The following is a 19,755-nucleotide window of genomic DNA, read 5'->3' as shown; positions in this document are numbered from 1 at the left end:
CAAGCAGGCTGGATACGTGTGCAAGATGGGCAATTCAAATAGGATCTAGCCAAGGGCGAGCTAAGATTTATTTTTTAAATATTATTTTACGTTTAAAACATTTTCAAAATTAACAAAAAGTATATATTCAAATTCTACTTAAATAAATATATAAAATAAATTTCTTTAAAACTTAAAATTAAGAAAGTAATTTAATTTGAAATTAACCCTTTAAGTCAAAAGATATTTGTTAATAACTAGGGAGGGTATCATCCATGATAATGAATAGATAACGAAACCCTCTGAATATAGGGCTAATTAAAATTTAAGTATTGCGTAATTCACTAGAGTTCAAATATATTACAACTACTATATTCCCATATCCGAGCGTGTAATTTATATTTACTTGTTCCAAATATAATTATTATATATACATATATTATAATTAAAATATTATCTTCAGTGAGATATGCGAATACCGTATTTGAAAATAAATTTAATTTACGGCGTAATTAAGGTTTATAAATTTATCAAATAAATCCCTCTGATAAAATCCTACATAGTACTAGTGTCAAAGGCAAATATAAAATGGTTAAAAGTGTGGCAGTAGGTGATTCTGGGCCAATTAACGAAAAGAAATATATTTAATTCCCTTAGGGGTAGACTCGCGTATAAATACTAGCGCGAGTACACAGGCAAGCCTATTTATATTTACCAGGTTTGCACTACGACATCAATGATCATCAAAAACAATAATACATTCCGACACTCTGAATACCATAAAAGTTGAACTATTTTCGTTGGACAGATTGGAATTAGGTCTCAAATAAGAGCGCTGATGGGTCGACGAAGAAACTAAAGACAACAGCCCATTTCGATGTAACAGAGGGAAAGACACGGGGTAAAACTTTGCCTTCAACCTCGCTTTTGGCGCCTGCGCTGTAGCAATTTTTTACCATGAGGGTTTGCAAAGAGGACAATATATCAAACCCCTTGTACTGAGTGTTGCCTACCTGTTCTTTTTTAACATAAAAAAGGTCTATAAGCGATACTTTGCTTCGTAAAAATCATAGGAAGGCTTTCATTCAACCCAGTGCCTCACTTCAGTTCTTTCTATTTGCTCCTGCTAGTGTGTAGCACTTTCAACCCTTCTAAAAGGGGCAATATTCGAATGATAAGAAATTCCACAATATGTAGAACTAAATTGAGCATCATCAGGCTTTGAAGACAAAGCTTAGGAGAACAATATACTGGTTCATTTCACCTTCAAACCAAGTATTGAACCTAGAAGCCTCAGATAGCATATAAACGTCGCAAGATAATAGTGCCAAGAGATATTTATGACCTTTAAAAGAAATTGGCGAAGAACGTTTGCACTACCAAGCTGCATGGGGAATAATCGGCAATCGTGTCATTAATTCGAGAATTTGTTCACCACTGGACGAGGCTACAACATTTACCGAAAAAAGAATTTGGTTTATTAATAAAATTTAATCATTCAAGAAAAATCCATTTTCCAGCAGAAAATTGTATAGTGAAAAATCGTTAATTAGCCAATATTTGTTTTCGAAAGAGTTAAGGTTTCTGATGGGTAAACAAAGTTATACAAACAAAGCTATTCACCCAAGCAAAATCAAAAGCGGTGGCTCCATCTATGCGAGGTGAATTCAAGCGAAATGTTTATCCCATAAACGGATCAATATAGTTGGTTAGCACCTGAGTTGAAGTCCCGAACGTATTTAGAAAAGTATAGAAATCTCTCCTCATCGTGGTCGATCTACATTTTGATCTCTCCAGTGCGATAATGGAACGCAGCATTTTGTCACGTACCCCAAATACAGTACTCAATGGGAGCGTGTTAGAGTAGAAGCATGGATATGAAAGATCGAGCTATTGCAGAAAATAAAAGAAAGAACGGGGTGGGGAGGGGGGTGAAAGAAAAGTAATTTTCTTTGCCTTCTTTCCTTTTAGCTTCGCTTCATTTGACCCACATCATATTTTCAGTCGTAACGCTCAAGTCGCGTGCTCATTAGAAAAAAAAAATAAAAAAATGGATCGTTCGAAAGTCAAAGCCAAACCTGGGCTGCTTTCTATTGCTCCTTTCCCTTTCATACTCATAGCTCCGTTTCTAGAACGCGATAAGTTTATTACCGTAAGTCTTAGTTCCAGCAGAAGTAAGATAAGGGACTAGAAGTAAAGTGCTCTAGCATTGGTGAAAGATCCTGGCACTAGTGAACAAATTTGAGGATTTTATGCCGCTTCCCACGCGCCTACACTGGAGAGAAAGAAATTGCTCGAGTTCCAAAAAAATTTCCTATCCCCTTCCCCTCAATCTAAAGCCGCGGAACACGGACGCGGGAGCTTGAATCTAGTTCGGCCGTCTACCACCACGAGCGTCTCACATTTTGGAGGCAAAATTCAGGAACCGCTACCAGACGGCCAACCGTTGGTGTGTTATCAAGAATATTCACTCTCGCCAAGTGAAGAATTTGTTTACCTCGATACTTCTAGCCCCTTATCTTACTTCTGGTTCCAGGAAAGTCTCAAAATCCTCTCGTTTTCCTGCTTTCCATCGCAAGACATTATGGGGAGTCAGCGGTCACAAAATGTCAAGATTTCTAAACCTCGTAACCCCGGGGTCGTATTAGCAAGCTTCTGAAACTAAGTTATTCCGATTCAGAAATTTTGAAGTATGTTGGGAGCTGATTTCATGAGGAAATAATCTAAATGGTTTTGAATAGTAGTAATGTTCTGCAGGGTTCGAAAACACCCAGCCCACCAGGTTTTTTTAGGGTTTTTATATTTAGCAGTTGCGTGCATTGTAGAAATTGTCATTCAAAAGTCACTGTTTAATAAAAAAAAGTCTTAAAATGTTTCATAAAAAATAATAAATATTATTGAAGTTGAAACAATAAATATCTTAAACTATCTTTAATATGAAAGTTCATCCAAATTGAAGATTTTAGTGATGGGTTTTTGGTGCGTTTTTATAAAGCCCATAGGTTTTAGAGACCCGTTCACAGTGAGCGTAGAGAAATACAACTCAATTACTGAGCCCACGCCCACCTTTAAAGTACTTTGAAATTTTAAGGGACATTATACAACAATAAAATACAGATCCTCTTTTACATAAGCGTTGGAGACTTATGAAAATAAATTTATGCAAAACTAAAACGCGAAAATGGGATTCTGAAATTGAGAAAACAGACGCTATACTCATACCCTCTGTGTACCTTACATCGATTTATGATAATACACAAAAATATATATATCATAGCACAATACAACAACGTATCGACTATATTTTCTAATTGTAAAATTCAGTAGCCGCTGTAATTTATCAAATATCAAAGATATCGAAGAGATTTTCCGTATTGCTAGTATGTTACTGAGTACAGGAAAATGTGGTATTTAGCAAAGGAATATGGTGTTGTTTAGAAAGTAGGTCCATTTCTTTTCTCAATGGGATGGGTGGGTTCGGCGAACTATCACAAATAGTGCTGGAACTTTATCTACAATATTTCGAACCCTTAAAACATTTATTCCTTAAAATATGTTTATTTACTTCTGAATGTTCTAGCTTACTTGTCAAAGGGTAGAGCTCTGGAAGATTATATGGGATTTTATTCGGTACACCCAAAGTTACAGCGTTATTTTAAAGTCTGATGATTTCTTACCTTTGCAATAATTTCGTGTTTTAAATACATTTCCGTTTTAAGTTCAAGCAAAGTCGACCGGTGAAGCTATTGAACGTAAAATAACAAAAGTCAGTTCGCTAATTTTAATTGCTGTCAATTTGAGATAAATTGTCTTAGGGTGCTGCAAGACAATGTATGGTTTAACAGTGCATTTCTGTGTGAAACACTAAGGAACAGCATTAATACTAGAGCTCATTGCAAGTTTTTTTATTTTTTAAAATTATTACGTCAATATATTTTCAAAGTTTTGTTTTTGATTCGGACATCTTTTAATTACTCGGCAAGTTTAGGATGTCTAATTTTTGAATGACTAGTTTGTTAAAAACTATTTAAAGTAAATTAATAGGGGTCACTCTAGGGAATACCTCTGCAATTTGACGTGCTATCGTACATTGGGGTAGTAGTATGATAAAACCCCAAAACGTCAAACGCCCGAAACGTGCGAAAATTAGCGAAACTGAACAAGCCAACCTCGTGTTAGGCGCTAAAACTTAGTGAAGCTGCGGTAAAAGAGCTCTCGCTGTTGAACCGTGCGAAGCGATCCCTTCTAATTAATGTAATTACGCGCTCTAATTCGGCTTGCCTAATTAAACGGAGGTTCGCCCATACCTAATCGGAGCAACCAGGGAGATACGTCAAAAAATTCAGATGGAAGGCCAAACCACTACCGTATCTTTTGAACTCTTTCGTGGTACGATGAGTTTAACAAATTACTTGCTCTCACAATTATTTCACTCAAAAATATATACGTGTATACATCCATTTCAAATCAGGCTTATTTCAGCGAAATTCTTTCAATTATATTTTAGAGTTTTTAATGGATTATACGTATAATGATAGTAATTGGTCGACTGGACAAAGCGAGAGGGATGGTTTTATTTTAATCTCGTTCATGTTTTGAGACTTTTTGGTGTCGTTCTGGTGTAAGTTCCAGCTCAAGCTGACCACTGAAAATTTTAATACCTTTGTAGTAAATATAGGAAATTTAACATTGAAATACTGGAAAATATAGGAAGAAATTCACGAAAAATATACTAAGGAATAGGAGGAAATTCATGAAAAATATATAAAGGAATAGGAGGAAATTCATGAAAAATATATTAAGGAATAGGAGGAAATTCGTGAAAAATATATTAAGGAATAGGAGGAAATTCATGAAAAATATATTGAAGAAAGAGGAGACAATTCATGAAAAATATATTGAAGAAAGAGGAGACAATTCATGAAAAATATATTGAAGAAATAGGAGAAAATTCATGAAAAATATATTGAAGAAATAGGAGGAAATTCATGAAAAATATAGGGAAGCAATATGAGGAAATTCATGAAAAATATATTGAAGAAAGAGGAGGAAATTCATGAAAAATATATTGAAGAAAGAGGAGGAAATTCATTAAAAATATAGGGAAGAAATATGGGGAAATTCATGAAAAATATAGGGAAGAAATATGAGGAAATTCATGGAAAAATACAGAATTAAATATGAAGAAATTCATAAAAAATACAGAAATAAATATGAGGAAATTCATTAAAAATATGGGAAGAAATGTGAGGAAATTCATTAAAAATATGGGAAGAAATGTGAGGAAATTCATTAAAAATATGGGAAGAAATGTGAGGAAATTCATTAAAAATATGGGAAGAAATAGGAGGAAATTCATTAAAAATATGGGAAGAAATTCATTAAATATAAGGGAAGAAATAGGAGGAAATTCATTAAAAATATGGGACGAAATAGGAGGAAATTCATAATAAATATGGGAAGAAATAGGAGGAAATTCATAAAAAATATGGGAAAAAATAGGAGGAAATTCTTTAAAAATATGGGAAGAAATAGGAGGAAACTAATAAAAAATATGGGATGAAATAGGAGGAAACTCATGAAGAATATGGAATAAAATCTAATTTTTTAGAGAATTTTATATCCATATATTAAGTGCGAAGGACCCATATTTTCATTTCAGATACTAAATATCACTGCATCGAAAAAGCTATCTGAGATAAATTATCACATAGGTTATCACAATAACTTATGGCTTTTTGTACTTTGTTCGGAGTTGGTTGAATCGCCTTACTAGCATGCAGTGCTTTTCATTTTCAATTTTGAGTAGCTGTCAGCAAAATCGATCCCGAGTTTAAATTATAGGGGAATTATCATGTCTTTTTAGAAGAAAATAGGAAGTACTTAAAAATATAGGAAAAATATGAAATATAGGAGGAGTGGTCACCCTAGCCCGTCTTATTTGAATTGAAGAATAACAATTTTAAATTTTTGATGTAAATTCCTGAAAAAAATGAAAATCAAAAATATCAAAGCACATGGTTTTTCTCGCGCCAAACTTCAAAGATATTTTTATTTCAATTTTAATCTTTAAAAGCGCTTTCATTAGCTGTAGCTGAAATGGTGAAACGGAAACCGTAATCCTTGAACCGGAAATCTCAGATTCATTATCTAATCTTTGTTTTTCAAGCGGCCCCATTATGCTTATTATCCTTGAAAGCACTACCCTTGACAATGCAGAAATAACATTGAATGAAGTGTAAACCGCAATCGATGTGCAAGACGTTTGAGAGTTGTTAAACCTCATTATGTACTTTTAATCTAGTCATGTAATAATAGGAACTTTTTAATGTCGTTGGTCAAAGCGCATGTACGACTATAGAGGTACATACAGACCAAGAAGCGATATCTACTTTACTAGGGAGAAGGTATAAGATGCTTAAGTATTTGCGCGCCATAGTCAAAATACAACGGGAGGCTATTTCGCCTCTCCTTAGTCTGAAAATACGTAATTTTCGCTGACGTGAGTTTTCAAGAGCCAATGAGATGCTGGTTGTAGTTTAGAGACGGGTATTAACTCTGGACCTACGTTTGGACTGGAGGTAAGGCTAGAAATGTTGCGAATTTACACCTTCTCCCTAGTAAACTAGATATCGCTTCTTGTACAGATAGAAGTACAAACTTATGGAAGTATATACGGCTCCTATAAATTGTTACACAATCAATACATGAAACTGCACTCGTTTCCTTGAAAAAAAAAACTGTTATTGATTTTATAGTGTATTTGAAGTATAACTTGTCGATATTATATGCTATTTAAAGTAAACTTCGTCTTTGTATTTAACTCGGAGATAAAGTTCGGTATACAAAACTAATATTTACCTTTAATGTTAAAAGTTCATACCGTATGAACTAGAGGGAGCTATCTAACTTACCAATTAATATGGGTCAATATCAAAGGTAATATGCGGGGATGTAGTGTTATCTCCCCTAGACAACCTCCTCCTAGCCTGCACAACGAGTACAGTTCATCAGTTTTAAGATTGCGTAAAGGTTTTTCAGAAAAGTTGTCTTAATTTGTTGGTTTGCTGATTCGTTCGCTATTAATTGTGCTAGAGTCCTAGCCCGCTCAAAGTTTTCAATTTCTTTGACGACCTTGCTTGCTAACCAATAGACAGTGAGGGCAACTTCAGTTTCATTAAAATCAAGTTTTTCGCCTAAGTCAATTTCAAACTGTCCAAACGAGTACTGCGTTAACCAGCTATTCCAAACACAGGGAAAGTTTGCGGTACTCCTCTTTTCAGCCTTGCAGTTTTCTTTTAATGAAATATATTTTTCACTTAGCGTATTTATTAAATGTTCTAGCTTTTTATCCGGTTTTAAATGTTCAATTATGCTGCAGCGAACTCCAGTCTCATCAATTTTAAAAAATTCATCTTCGTAATTTATTAACGAAACTGTGAATAAAGGACGTACCATTTGTTTACCTTCCATGTTTAATCGAGAAAAGCTATTTAATAAACGAAGTGGAAAACATTAGAATAATTAAGAATAATAATAATAATAATAATAATAATAATAATAATAATAATAATAATAATAATAATAATAATAATAATAATAATAATAATAATAATAATAATAATAATAATGAAACTTTTACCTTTTTGACGGTGGAAACAACCGCACGCGAACCGCCTAGGGCTACCTATCGAGGGCCCTCTAACAACATATTAAAGCAGACGATAGCTTATAACCAATCGTCTGGCACAAAAGCTCAAAACCTGCTTTACGGGGACCTTCTTTTCTTGGCACCATGATACTCTTTCCCTATATAACAAGTAAAGTGTCTGGCGATGACGCGTGCCTCTAAGGGCCATTTTACCGTGATATTTAACTGCGCGGGAAAGGGGGATGGAGAGGGAATAGCAGAGAAACTTACATGGCGCGCGAAAATACGAATTTACGTACTTCTTGATATAATTATAAACTTCTGGTGTTATATAAACCCAGGCAACGTTCTCGGAATTGAGTAAGTAGGGGGTTTTCCAACTAAGAAGGCCATGAGGTTTTGAAGTAACGAACATTGGTTTTAAGATAGAAATATCTTCAAGATTATTCTCATACACATTTTTTCTCATAAAGAAAGACTTTTTTCATGGAGATTTCTCCAAATTTAATTGTGCTATTCCCGAGTTCCCACACATAATAGGACTACTACAGTTTTTTTTCAATTTTCAGGTGTTTTTCTATAGTTAAAAATAATTTTTTTATTTGAGTCATAATTCATATAATATATTTCACTAGCTGTTACCCGCGGAGTCGCTCGCATGTAATAAGAACTTCCATCAAAATGTTATAAAAAATGGGTAGATTTTACTGATGACATTTTTGTAGCACCCTAAGAGCGAAGGCACTCGGTGTTGCCCGTTAGCCCGTCGGGACATTTTATATTACTTTTCATGCGGACGTTATTACATAAAGAAGGGTTTTCTGGCCGCCATTTAAAAAGATGGCACCAAATACAACCCAAAAGACCTTTCAGCCCGTCTATAAGTTAAAGGAAACCAGTGTACTAAATATTTCCGAAATCGGTTGAAACGCGCGGTCTTTGTTGCATAGAGAAGATTTTTCACATTTCTGGGCGCCATTTTTGAAGATGGTGGCGCATTGGAAAAAATCTTTCTTAGTACGCGCCTACTACTCTTGAGTAACGATCGTGCAAATTTTCAGCCTTCTAGGGCAAGCGGTTTGGGCTGGGCGTTGATTATCAGTCAGTCAATCAGTCAGTCAGGACTTTGATTTATATAGATTATCAGTTGACATCGTCACGGATAATAATATTTCTAACCCAATTATACATGGTGTTTTGCGTAGGTGTGACATAAATAAAAGGGTCAAACTGAGTGGAAAATGTCAAGGAACATTAAGTCTACAATATCTAGTTACTGAGATATGAACGTCCAAATATTGGGCTCTAAAACAAAGAAATTGCCACACTTATGGAGTAACACATATTAGCCTTAAAACTACGAACGTAATTGATTTTATATCCTGCAAAATGTTTTAATAAATGTGTAGAAGTGTGCGTACGTTGGTAAAGCAAAGCTAACTACTCCACATTATGTCTATTTGTTTCAGAGGCCAATGCTTGGATTAACATTTCTTGGTAATTACAAGTTGAAGACCCCCTTATTCTTTAACATTTTCTTCTTAGTTTGACCACAAGTTCATAAGATATGTTCCGTAAGTTAGTCTCTGGTTACTGAGAGCTTGTCATGAAGTGACGTAGGTCATAGATTCTCGTAAAGCGACGCCTGGTGAGGCGCTGTCAAGACTTAGTACAGACTGAATTGGAAGATGGACTGCAAATCCGAGCTTAGTCCATTCTCACTTGTCGTTCTCGAACTAGTTCTCAACTTCTCAGTAAGCTTCTAGCATTACGAAGTATGGGTAGTATCATACTTATGGAACATATCTTAAGAACTTATTGTTTGACCCAAAGAATACACCCTCTAATTTTTGCCACAGACTTATCAGAAACACCCTGTATTTGAGACAAAACCTTTTTGTTAAGGCTAGACCAATTGAAAACTTAATGTTTACGGGTTTACTGGCTCAAGGAGAAAGGGAGTTTAAGAAAAATAATCAAGGCTTTTGATTTAAATAGGAAAGGGCTTTATGTACGTATAAGCTTATCACACATAGGGGGGGGGGTAATGTTTTGAACTGCCGGAAACGAAATTGAAAACGTTTGTCTCCCAAGCCCGGAGTAAATATTGAATTTCACTAAACCTTCAGACCGTATAATACGGCTTAAAATATCCATTGAATTACATTTCTATTTCGCAATATGTTTGTATACATCGTCCTTCACCTTACCCCCCTCATTAATATTCATTGATCCAAATAATTTTGAAGCTAATCAATTAGCAGATTCGAATTTATAAATTTTATAAAGGTTCCCTTTGAAATAACGTTCATTTCTCAACGATTAGTGGTCTAGCTCAAGGTTAGGAAGGTGTTAAATTTTTCATTATAATTTACAAATCTCAATAAGGAGGGTCCAAGACTCCAAGTCTAATTGAGACTTTTTTTTTGCCCTACAAAGATGGTTCTAGCTCTAGCCTCATTTTGTGAAACATGTTCGTCACAAGGGATAGATTTAAACATATTAAATAATTTTCTTACGTAATAGAATTAAGAATATATCGCTGTTGTTCGTGGAAAGGTGGCGCTACAGATCTATTTAATTGGCCTTATTCTAGAGGGCTGGTAGGCCCTTCTAGATAAGATCCCACACCCTCACGTAATGTTAAATGAAAATTCACAGATTTTCGCCGATTTTCCCATAGGAATAACATGGTTTTTTTGGTGCTCCTGCACATTGAATCATTTAAAAACTAAAGCGAAGTTACGTTTCGGAATGCTTTCAAATTAACAAGTAACTATTCAAGGTGTGCCTTTTTCAAGTTTCATCAAAATTAATTAAGTCTAAGTATGTTAATTTAATTAAAAATGTAAGTACGTCAAAAGATTATTCTACAGCAGACGACGCTAGTTGTTCATTACTCTACAGTAGACGACGCTAATTTGCCATTTCACCGCCTTGAAAATTTAACTTGATATTTTTCAATAAATATAACACTATATTTATTAAAAAAATTTCTGGCGGGTCTAATTTTCGTTTAATTATGTGTCTCGGTTGAAATTCTATACTTAAGATACCTTTTTAATTTATATTTTAGATGTTAGTTTCGACCAAGGCTTAAGTTGCCTTACTTAGGTCATGGATTTATAATAGAAGCTTACGCTTCATGGATATTTCACTGTAGCCTTCAGAAGGGCATTTTGATTTTAAACAAATTTATGTCATAAAAATTCGCGCGGGTGGGGGCTGGGGGGCCTGATGACGTAGAAATTGAGGCAAACGTTTTCTTTCGGCGCGCGTGCGCGCGCGCTTTTCTAAAAATAATTTCGCGCGCGCTATTAAAAATTACTACTTGATCACGTGAAAAACTTCAACCCCCCTCTGAATTTGCCTCAAATTCTACGTCACAAACGCGCTTGCCAGGCTGGTACTATTTCAGACGAGGAATAAATATTGTGCGCGTTTTAAGGTGAGTGAAATATCAAGGAAGCGTAAGCTTCTATTATAAATCCATGCTTAGGCAGACTATTGAGCAGTGATGGGCGCTCTCATCTCCTACTCATAATTTTGAATAATTTCTGAGTAAAGGAGAGGGCTTTTTTGCGCTTGTGATATGAGCAGGAGAGGAGAGGTACTAAAATTTGAAATTGGAGGTGAGTTTGAGATTAGAGGTTGTTTTTCAACCTCCACGAGTATTTTTGTGGTGAGATATTTTATTTTCAAAACTCGGAGAGATAACCTAGTGTTGAGAGCAATTTTTTTGGATCATGAGGAGAGTAGTTGGATGTGAGATATGATTTTTCGGTAGTCCATGAGTGGAGTGATAGGTGAGAGGCTGTAAAAAGGGCATTTTTTTTCTTGAAGTGAGTGTATGATATAAGTTTTTGGTTTTCCATGGAATGAGTGGTTGAAATGAAATTGGTTTTTTAATGTGCTATGAAATGAGTGGTTGATGAGAAGTTCTTATACTCAATGAAAGGAGTGGTTGACGAGGTGTCGTTATACTTGCTTGGTGAGATACTGGATGAAAGTAGTGGTTGATGGGAGACTTATTTTGGGCAGTAGGTAAAAAATACTAAAACTGTAAAATAGAAAAGAGAAACTTTGCACCGCCTGAAATTTAAATTAGTTACATTCAAAGGCGAAACCCTACTATCTCAACCATAATAAAGGTTTATTTAATTATGTTGTGGCAGTCAGTTTTTTTTTCAGCTAAACGAAAATTACGGGATAACGTGTTTTGAGTTTGTACTTTTGATAAATTTTGAGATTATCTTTGAAGCGACTTATGTTATTTATAGGGGTTCAAAGAATTTAAAACACGCGTTAATAAGATAAGCTTTAGTATTCTAAGAGAGCGGTAGATTACCGACTACTGGTAATGAAGCAAGATTACCGATGGACGCGCAACGCTCTAATAAGTTTTCTTTCCAATGATTATAAACAATTTTAAATGATATAAAGACTGAATTAGAAAATATTAATAAAAACTGCCTTTGTAGACAAAAAAGAGAAAGCGTAAAAGATCAGTATAGAAAATTAATTGCCTGAAGTACAGATATTCAAATTTTCCTTTTCGAGGAAATGATTATAAATCATCAATTATCTGAAAAAATTATTTTCCTAGTTTTTTCACCTAAATTTCATTTCCCCATAAAATTTAAACACAGTATTTTTCTAGAAGTTCTAGAATATAAGTCACCTTCAAGAATTTTTTAAGGGATACAATGTTCTACTTTATACTTTGCTTATAGAAGATTCAAATACTTAGATATCTGAAAAAAATGTAGCTTGATCAGATTAAAGTTTTATATTATAAAATTGGAAATATTGATATGGTATATATATCAGTTTAAATTTTTATATTTCAAGATTGGAAATATTATTAAGCGGAAAATAACATAGGCATTTTCATTGTGATTTCACTATTAGTGTCGAAAAAATCTGTAGATTGATCGTGATATCTTGAGAGCTACACAACACGTAAATTTTTAAAACTTCGGAAACTTTACAATTACTGAAAACGTTTTTCTGTCCATTTTATTCTCCCTTTAGGGCCGAATTCTCAACCTAATTGTAAATGAAAATAAAATGCAAACATGTTCCTTTTTTAAAACTATGCATATCTTTCATGTTAAATTATATTTACTGAAGTAAATTTGGTGAAAACAATTAAGATAAGAATTTAATCAAATAATTGATGTTTTATAGTCATGTTTTCAAAATGGAAAATTTGAATATCTGTAGCTTCAGGCAATTAATGTTCTGGACTTATCTTTTACACTTTCCCGTCTTTGTCAAAAATGACATTTTTTATTAATGTTTGACTTCACCTCTTTTAATTTTGCCTTTCATTATTTTTTTATCTGATTAGCTTTGATTAAACTCTATTAGATGCTCATTGAGAACAAGTACATTGCGCCTTATTTATAGCATTGGTGCATAAACGAACACCAAATGCTCATATATAAAAACAAAAAGTACACTACATTGAAGCTTGCTCGAGCCATGTTATATAATAAAACACCCTTTTACAATGAGATAAGTGCTAATTTAAAAATGAGATGAGCGCTAAAAATAAAATTATGTGAGATTGAAGAAATAGTTTTGAGTTCAAAACTAAGACTTCATGAGTGTTTAAATGAGATGAGTGAAAAATACCAGATGACATTGCAGGTGCTTAAAATGAGATGATATACAAAATCCGGGATAAACTCACCGAGAGATATATCTACTAGAAAAAAACTGAAAGGAGAGGAGGAGAGGAGAGCCAAACTAAGGCTCTGATTTGAGGGCTGCCATGAAATGAGAGAAAATGTATATTACTGAAAGGAGAGGACTCAAAAATGAGTTTTCAATAACACTGACGAACAGTAGTGCGCTTGATATTTGGTTCCATTTTATAAAATAAAAGAGGTGAGCCATAGAGGAGAGGTTTCTATAGAAAAGCGCCATTTTGATCACGCGAGATGAGATGGCATTGTATTTGAATTTGATAAAGTAAGGAGAGGAGAGGTTTAAAAATATTTCACCATCTTATGTGATGGGAGAGGAGAGCGGCGCTTTGGTCAAGATTTGAAAAAGGTGTGAGTGGGAGAGGGAAGAAAAATATCAAAAATGCCCATCACTGCTATTGAGTGAGTCTATGCAATGGGTGATTGTAAAAGCTTGAAGGATAGATGGATCAGTGTTGGAAATAAGGATTTTTTTAAAACTGGACCTGTGGCCTAGGTATTTTAATTAAAATAACTGGCCACGGTGCCAATCACTGTAAACGTACAAGGGCAGTGCACGCAATGTCATGGATAATTGCAATCGTAAAGTGGACTGTAAAAGATACGGCTTTGATAGTTTAAAAATCGTGGCAGGATGTTGGTTTTGAAGTTGACCATAAAGCTCGGGTTCTAAAACGAATTGTGAGCCGTATCTTATAAGAATTAGTAGAAGTGTAGAGCCATTTTTAACCTCGTCCTAGAAGTGAAAAATTTCGCATTTCAGGCAAAAAATTGTTTTATAATAGATTAATACAAATGCAGACTGAAGGAACAGATATTATATAAAAAGGGCCTGGTTTTCCCAGGCCTAAAAAACAAAACGATAAGAGTTTTTTCCAGTTGACTGAAGCTCGGATATTTTATTTTTCTATATAATTTTAAAGACAATCCGTATTTTACTACTCTTTAGAATTTAATTCAATCTCCTGATTTTACTTGTAATGGATTTATTTCCTATAAATTAATTGAAATAAAAAATGACTTATCTCAGATTTTTCAACAACAATTCCATTTTCGTAAAATTTTATCATGAAAAATCTGAGATAAGTAATTTTTTATTTCAATTAATTTATAGGAAATAAATCCATTACCAGTAAAATCAGGAGATTGAATTAAATTCTAAAGAGTAGTAAAATACGGATTGTCTTTAAAATTATATAGAAAAATAAAATATCCGAGCTTCAGTCAACTGGAAAAAACTCTTATCGTTTTGTTTTTTAGGCCTGGGCAAACCAAGCCCTTTTTATATAATTACTATTAAGCGGCACTGACGGAGGGTCTGGAAATTCCTCCCATAGAATCTGGGTAACTTACAAACTTTCGCAGAATGACCGCCAGGTTGTTACAGCGCCGCGCCATCTGACGGTGATTCTGCGAACCTTCGTAAGTAAGCCTGACTCTATGGGAGTAGTTTCCATACCCTACGTCAGTGGTGCTGAATACGAATAATGGCAATGTGACGAATTGTTTTCAAAGAGATGGCGCGCTATGAGCCCTCTATGATGATATATTTTAGTAATGAATTATTTAATCAAAATAAAACTTGATGCACACAATTTACGATCCAGTTAGTCCTGCAAGGGATATTAACAACACTAAATTACCTTCTCAAGGGAACGAAAAATTCGTGAAGGTTGTTAATTGATGGAATGGATACCGTGTTCCCTAGTTGAAAATAAAACTAATAACTATAAAGTTCAACACTTTTAGTGAGATCATTAAATTTTAATACACTTTTTTAAAAAATTGTAATAAAAATATTCACAGGATATTAATTTATTTTAATCCTCCTGTCTTCATAGGCGCGTAGTAAAAAAATATTCATTCGCTGTATCCAATCTTTAGTCTGGGATAAGGAAAAGTTGAATACATTTTGGCATACGCGGGTGGCATATAAAAACCTTTTCTTATAATAACTCTTTAATATCCACAAAATAAAAGAGATTTAAAAAATGCTCTAGCTTTTATTAAAATTCATAAAGCCAATAAAAGCTTTCACTCGCCTCGTAAAAAGAAAAAAATTCAATTTAATAATAAGGACTGAAAACGTCTTGTAGCCATAGTATGATCAGCAAGATAAGTGGAATTGTGCGAAAACCAACCCTACTTAGAACTGATGTATGTGAAAACTATAGTACATTAACACAAAATAAGCATTTTTCTGAGGAAAAAGATATTCTAACCAAATAATTTTACTCTGTAAAAAGATGAAAAATAATATAAATTTATGAAAACGGAACATTAAAGTTTTTGGTAAAATATCATTTAACGGTAAATTATGCCAATTTTAGTGCTATATCAGTTTTACTCACAGCGCAACTATTGGTAAATTATCGGATAACTTGGTAAATCACCTTGTCAAAGTATGGTTTGCAATAAATCGGTTACTTAGAGCTATGTTTGTTTACTACCAACTCACATATCTACGCGGTTATTTCCTTAAATTAGGATAGCACCACGAAAAAAGCACCTATAAAGCTGATTGAAAGAATAGAAACTCTTCCTTGACCGCCATGATGTGCATTTGTGCTGGGAAATTTGTGTTTCATTAGTTATTAAGAGGTAGAGGATTTTCAAAAATACTTTCCCTGTTTCAAATTTTAGGAATGATTCAGCTTACCTATTCTTAACGGATTTCTCTATTGACCGAAGATGCCGTTATCTCTACCACCTTATTAATGAACCTTACTTATTTACTCTTGCTACTACATAGATGTTGGCGTTAATTAAAGCTTTTTTCTTTCAATACCGGAAGTTAAAAAATAGATAAAGTATTGTTGTTAGAGCGATGGTTGAGAAGTTCATATTTTTCCTGTATGACGTTGCCTCCCAGATCAACGCTAATGAAGGTCTCCCATCAGTATTGAGGGAAGGGTCATTCGATGTCTTAAAAATGCGAGCCATCTCACGTAAGGGAAGCAGTTCGAAATAATACCGCTAGTTGGCACCACTTACCACGCCCCTACCGACTCGCGAGGCACTCTGGAGAATGGTAATTGTTGCAGATTTCCCAGTAAAATTTCTCCACCAAGGACTTCAGGAATTGTTTATAGTAGAAGACTAAGGTTTGCCGCTATTTTCAGTTCAGGGTAGTTTCAGAACCATCCGTCTCATTTACCCGCTTCGGAATAATCTACTTCCGTTACTAAACTGACTTCATATCCCTCATTTTACACGATTTCTTCATTCAATGGTGTTGCGTGAACGAAACCTAAATTAATTTTTTCATCTTCATACTGTTTTTGGGCGAACTTTTGTTTTCCTAAAGGAAGTAAAGGATGAAGCTGCGTGAAGATCCCCTAAGGCGGTTAAAATTATATTTAATTGCATTCTAAGAAAAGGCTAAATTATGAACTTGGAAAACGGTTTTTCCTTGGTAATTTTCCATCATTCTAAGATAGGAATTGATTTCCCTATACAGGGATATATTACGGTCTTTCTAAAAATTATTATGGCATATGGCTCGTCTAGGGTGTCCTTAATAGTCTATTGAAATCTTAAAGGGGGCTAGGGCAGAGCATTATTGAACTATACTGTAGAAGGACCCACGCATGCGATGAAATTGTAGTCGTACATAAGCCTGTTCGGTGTAAAATAGGGAGTAGGGAACCCTCAGCATCGAGACATACAAGGGGGTTGACCCATAGCCGTCTCTGCGCGATCTATGGACCCAAAACGCCTAGAGCGCAGACGCTGAAAAGCGAGTAGGAAAGCAATGTTTTACCCTCGTGGTTACATCGAAGAGGCTTATTGGATGGGGTTCGAAGACCCATTTTTATCGGAGTGAACAGTGGGCCTTTCTTTGTATCTATATTGGATTGCAGTTTGCACACACAGTTTCCTATTTATTTCATGAAAATTGTAAGACTCTCTTAAAAGAGAGACTCTGGATCCCAATGCAGTGTCATTCGCCCTCATGAAGGCACTGTTGAGTGAGCAGAACGACGCCTTGGCAGACTTGACTATAAACATTCTTGAGCCACCAATCCCCTTGTAATCAACGGGTGGTCTTTTATTAGACCGTTAGAGGGGAGTTAAATCGCCACAGGAGCGCCAACAAGATTCTTCTCTCTACTGGCATCCTTTTTCTTTTTATTATCTGACACCCGTTAATGAGTTCGATCATTGATGATCTGAAACTCAGTAAAAGGGATGGAACGTTTAAAGAGATGGCGCCATAAAAGAGCTAATCGTTATTTACAAAATGTTTTTAACTTGCTTAAACCAGGGACAAATTTAATTTTAGAAGTAGGAATGGAGAACGGTAAGTATTTACTTCAGTCCAACTCATACTCCAGTATAGAGCCCCTCCCTCCAACACGTAGCGAAAAGTTTAAATTATCTTATTGGCTCACTTAAACTACGTTTTGATGATGTTGCTGACGGGGACGGCGAAAAATACGTACCTCCTTTTTACCTCTGTCGCTACGAGCCACCTCTTCTTTCATACACCACTCCGTCCCGTGGAAGGGGGTCCGGGACTTAGACGCGCGCCCACACTCTGTTCTCCATTCCTACTTCTAAAATTAAATATATGCCTGCTTAAACCCAAGGTTTTGCTAACATACTAGGAAAAAATAGAAGCTTTCATTGAAACTTCGAGATCTGTCGGATATTATAGTAAGCACATGCCAATTCAGCCATAGTGACATCCATAAAATGATATTATCAAAGCTACTCCTACACCTCAAAGTATTATCGCTACACCACTTAACTTCCTTGTGTCGCTTCTAAGGTTATCAGCTTAAACTGATACCAGACATATCACCTACAATAGTCATCAATGAAAGAACTATATTGAACCTGTATCAGTAATGTGTTATTAAAAGGGTATAAGTGGGCGTACGGTGGTAAAGTAAAGCTTCTTCACATGTATGACTATTCCCTTGTTTTAGGTGCTCTTGTTAGGGAGGACATTCCACTCAGTTTGACCTTTAACTTATGGAAGACATATCAGAAACATCCTGTACATGCGATGGTGGATTCAAATTTGTATTATAACTACAGGCTGTTTCTGAAAGGTCTGTTAGAAATTAAAGGGTCCCGAGTGTTCTTTGGACTATTTCGAATCGAAAACGTTCTCTGATATTTTGTCGTCCGGGCCACCGTTTTCAAGTTATCATTGGAGTGTTTTACAGATAACCCCTTAAATCTTAAATAATAATCTGAAAGAAAAAGCTAATTAAATTTAAGTAAGAATGATTAGCCCGAAGATTTATCCGTGTCAATTTCTTAAGCATGCGAAAATATGACCAAAGGCAAAATCTGTTATATAAAGCTATTGGGATATCGGAAGTAGCTAAAATAGCATGGCAGGAAAGTGGTCCTTTGGATGACATGGAGAAGAGATCGAAATTTGATCTTGATAAGCTTGGTCGGGATGTAGGACCTCCATAGATGGGCTTAGTGGTTACGGATGCCGATCAGGCTTACTGGTTACGAATGCCGATCCCTTTAACCAATAATATACACATATTGAAGAGCACTTGTTCTACCCAAGTTAGCTTGAAATTGGGATTCGATTTCCATATTCTTGGTTGATTTGCTTTTCAAGGGTTGAGTGATTAGTTTGGGTTGTAATTTAACCAACGACTTCATTTTCGTTAATTGATCATTGAAAATATATTGGGAATTCCAGCTAATTAGTGTGGTTAGGAATGAAAATTTGCACGTTTCATAAATGCTGATTTGTTTAAAACCTTGAGAATCTATAAAGCAGAGGTGGACAATTTATTAACAATTTTAATTTCTTTGCAGGAGGAAATTTGAACGGGATGAACGTCGTACCATCGTGTCATCGTCTATCGAACCCAAATCCTAACTCGGGGATGAGCGCCTCTTCATCTGCCGGCTCTGGATCTCAAGGGATGGGGAGCAATATCGGAGCAGGCATTGGAGGTTCCAGCGGAGGAATGGGTACGACGGGATCGGCTTTAGGAGGAGGAGGTCAAGCCTCGAATCAAGCCAGGAACTCAATTACACCCACGAGGTCTCAACACGTAATAATATCGAACTCAAGCTCCAACTTGGGAGCGGCCTTGCAGAATAGCGCCCCGGCAGCCCTAGAGGGCGCCACTAGCTCAGTCAGACCATCCGCCTCCAGCGAATCTCATATTATAACGCTCTCCAAGCCGCCATCCAGGTAATGATACCTCTAAATAAAATATTAGTCTAAATACCCCCTTAAACTTCACCACCGAAAGATTTTCCGTTAATTTGCGCCTTAATTAAAAGTAGTAGTTTCCTAGTGGATTAATTAGCTTAAAAGATCTTAATGAGCCAGTCACGCGTGCGGGATTGCAGCATCGTTTTCCCTCAAAATCAACTTTTGGTAAGTTGGAGAGTTTAGAAATTTGAAGGGATTTTTGTCCC

The 19,755-nt window shown here is 35.2% G+C and overlaps 2 protein-coding genes across 8 annotated transcripts in view; both read left to right on the top strand.

Moving 5' to 3' along the window:
* Window positions 1–19,755, top strand: part of LOC149610608 (potassium voltage-gated channel protein Shaw-like) — a 519,915-nt gene that overhangs the window by 62,167 nt on the left and 437,993 nt on the right.
* LOC149610624 (potassium voltage-gated channel protein Shaw-like) overlaps window positions 1–19,755 on the top strand; it is a 227,563-nt gene that overhangs the window by 200,372 nt on the left and 7,436 nt on the right. For all 8 annotated transcript variants that reach the window (XM_089859341.1, XM_089859339.1, XM_089859337.1 and 5 more), the window contains one exon: window positions 19,141–19,525. In XM_089859341.1, the coding sequence (XP_089715467.1) occupies window positions 19,141–19,525 (385 nt within the window). The remainder of the gene's footprint in view (window positions 1–19,140; window positions 19,526–19,755) is intronic.

The sequence above is a fragment of the Phalangium opilio genome, unplaced genomic scaffold (assembly GCF_054372755.1).
Source record: "Phalangium opilio isolate 3A_F unplaced genomic scaffold, DU_Popi_V2 ptg000329l_1, whole genome shotgun sequence".
Classification (NCBI taxonomy): Eukaryota; Metazoa; Arthropoda; class Arachnida; order Opiliones; family Phalangiidae; genus Phalangium; species Phalangium opilio.
This window is presented reverse-complemented; position numbering and strand designations above follow the sequence as displayed.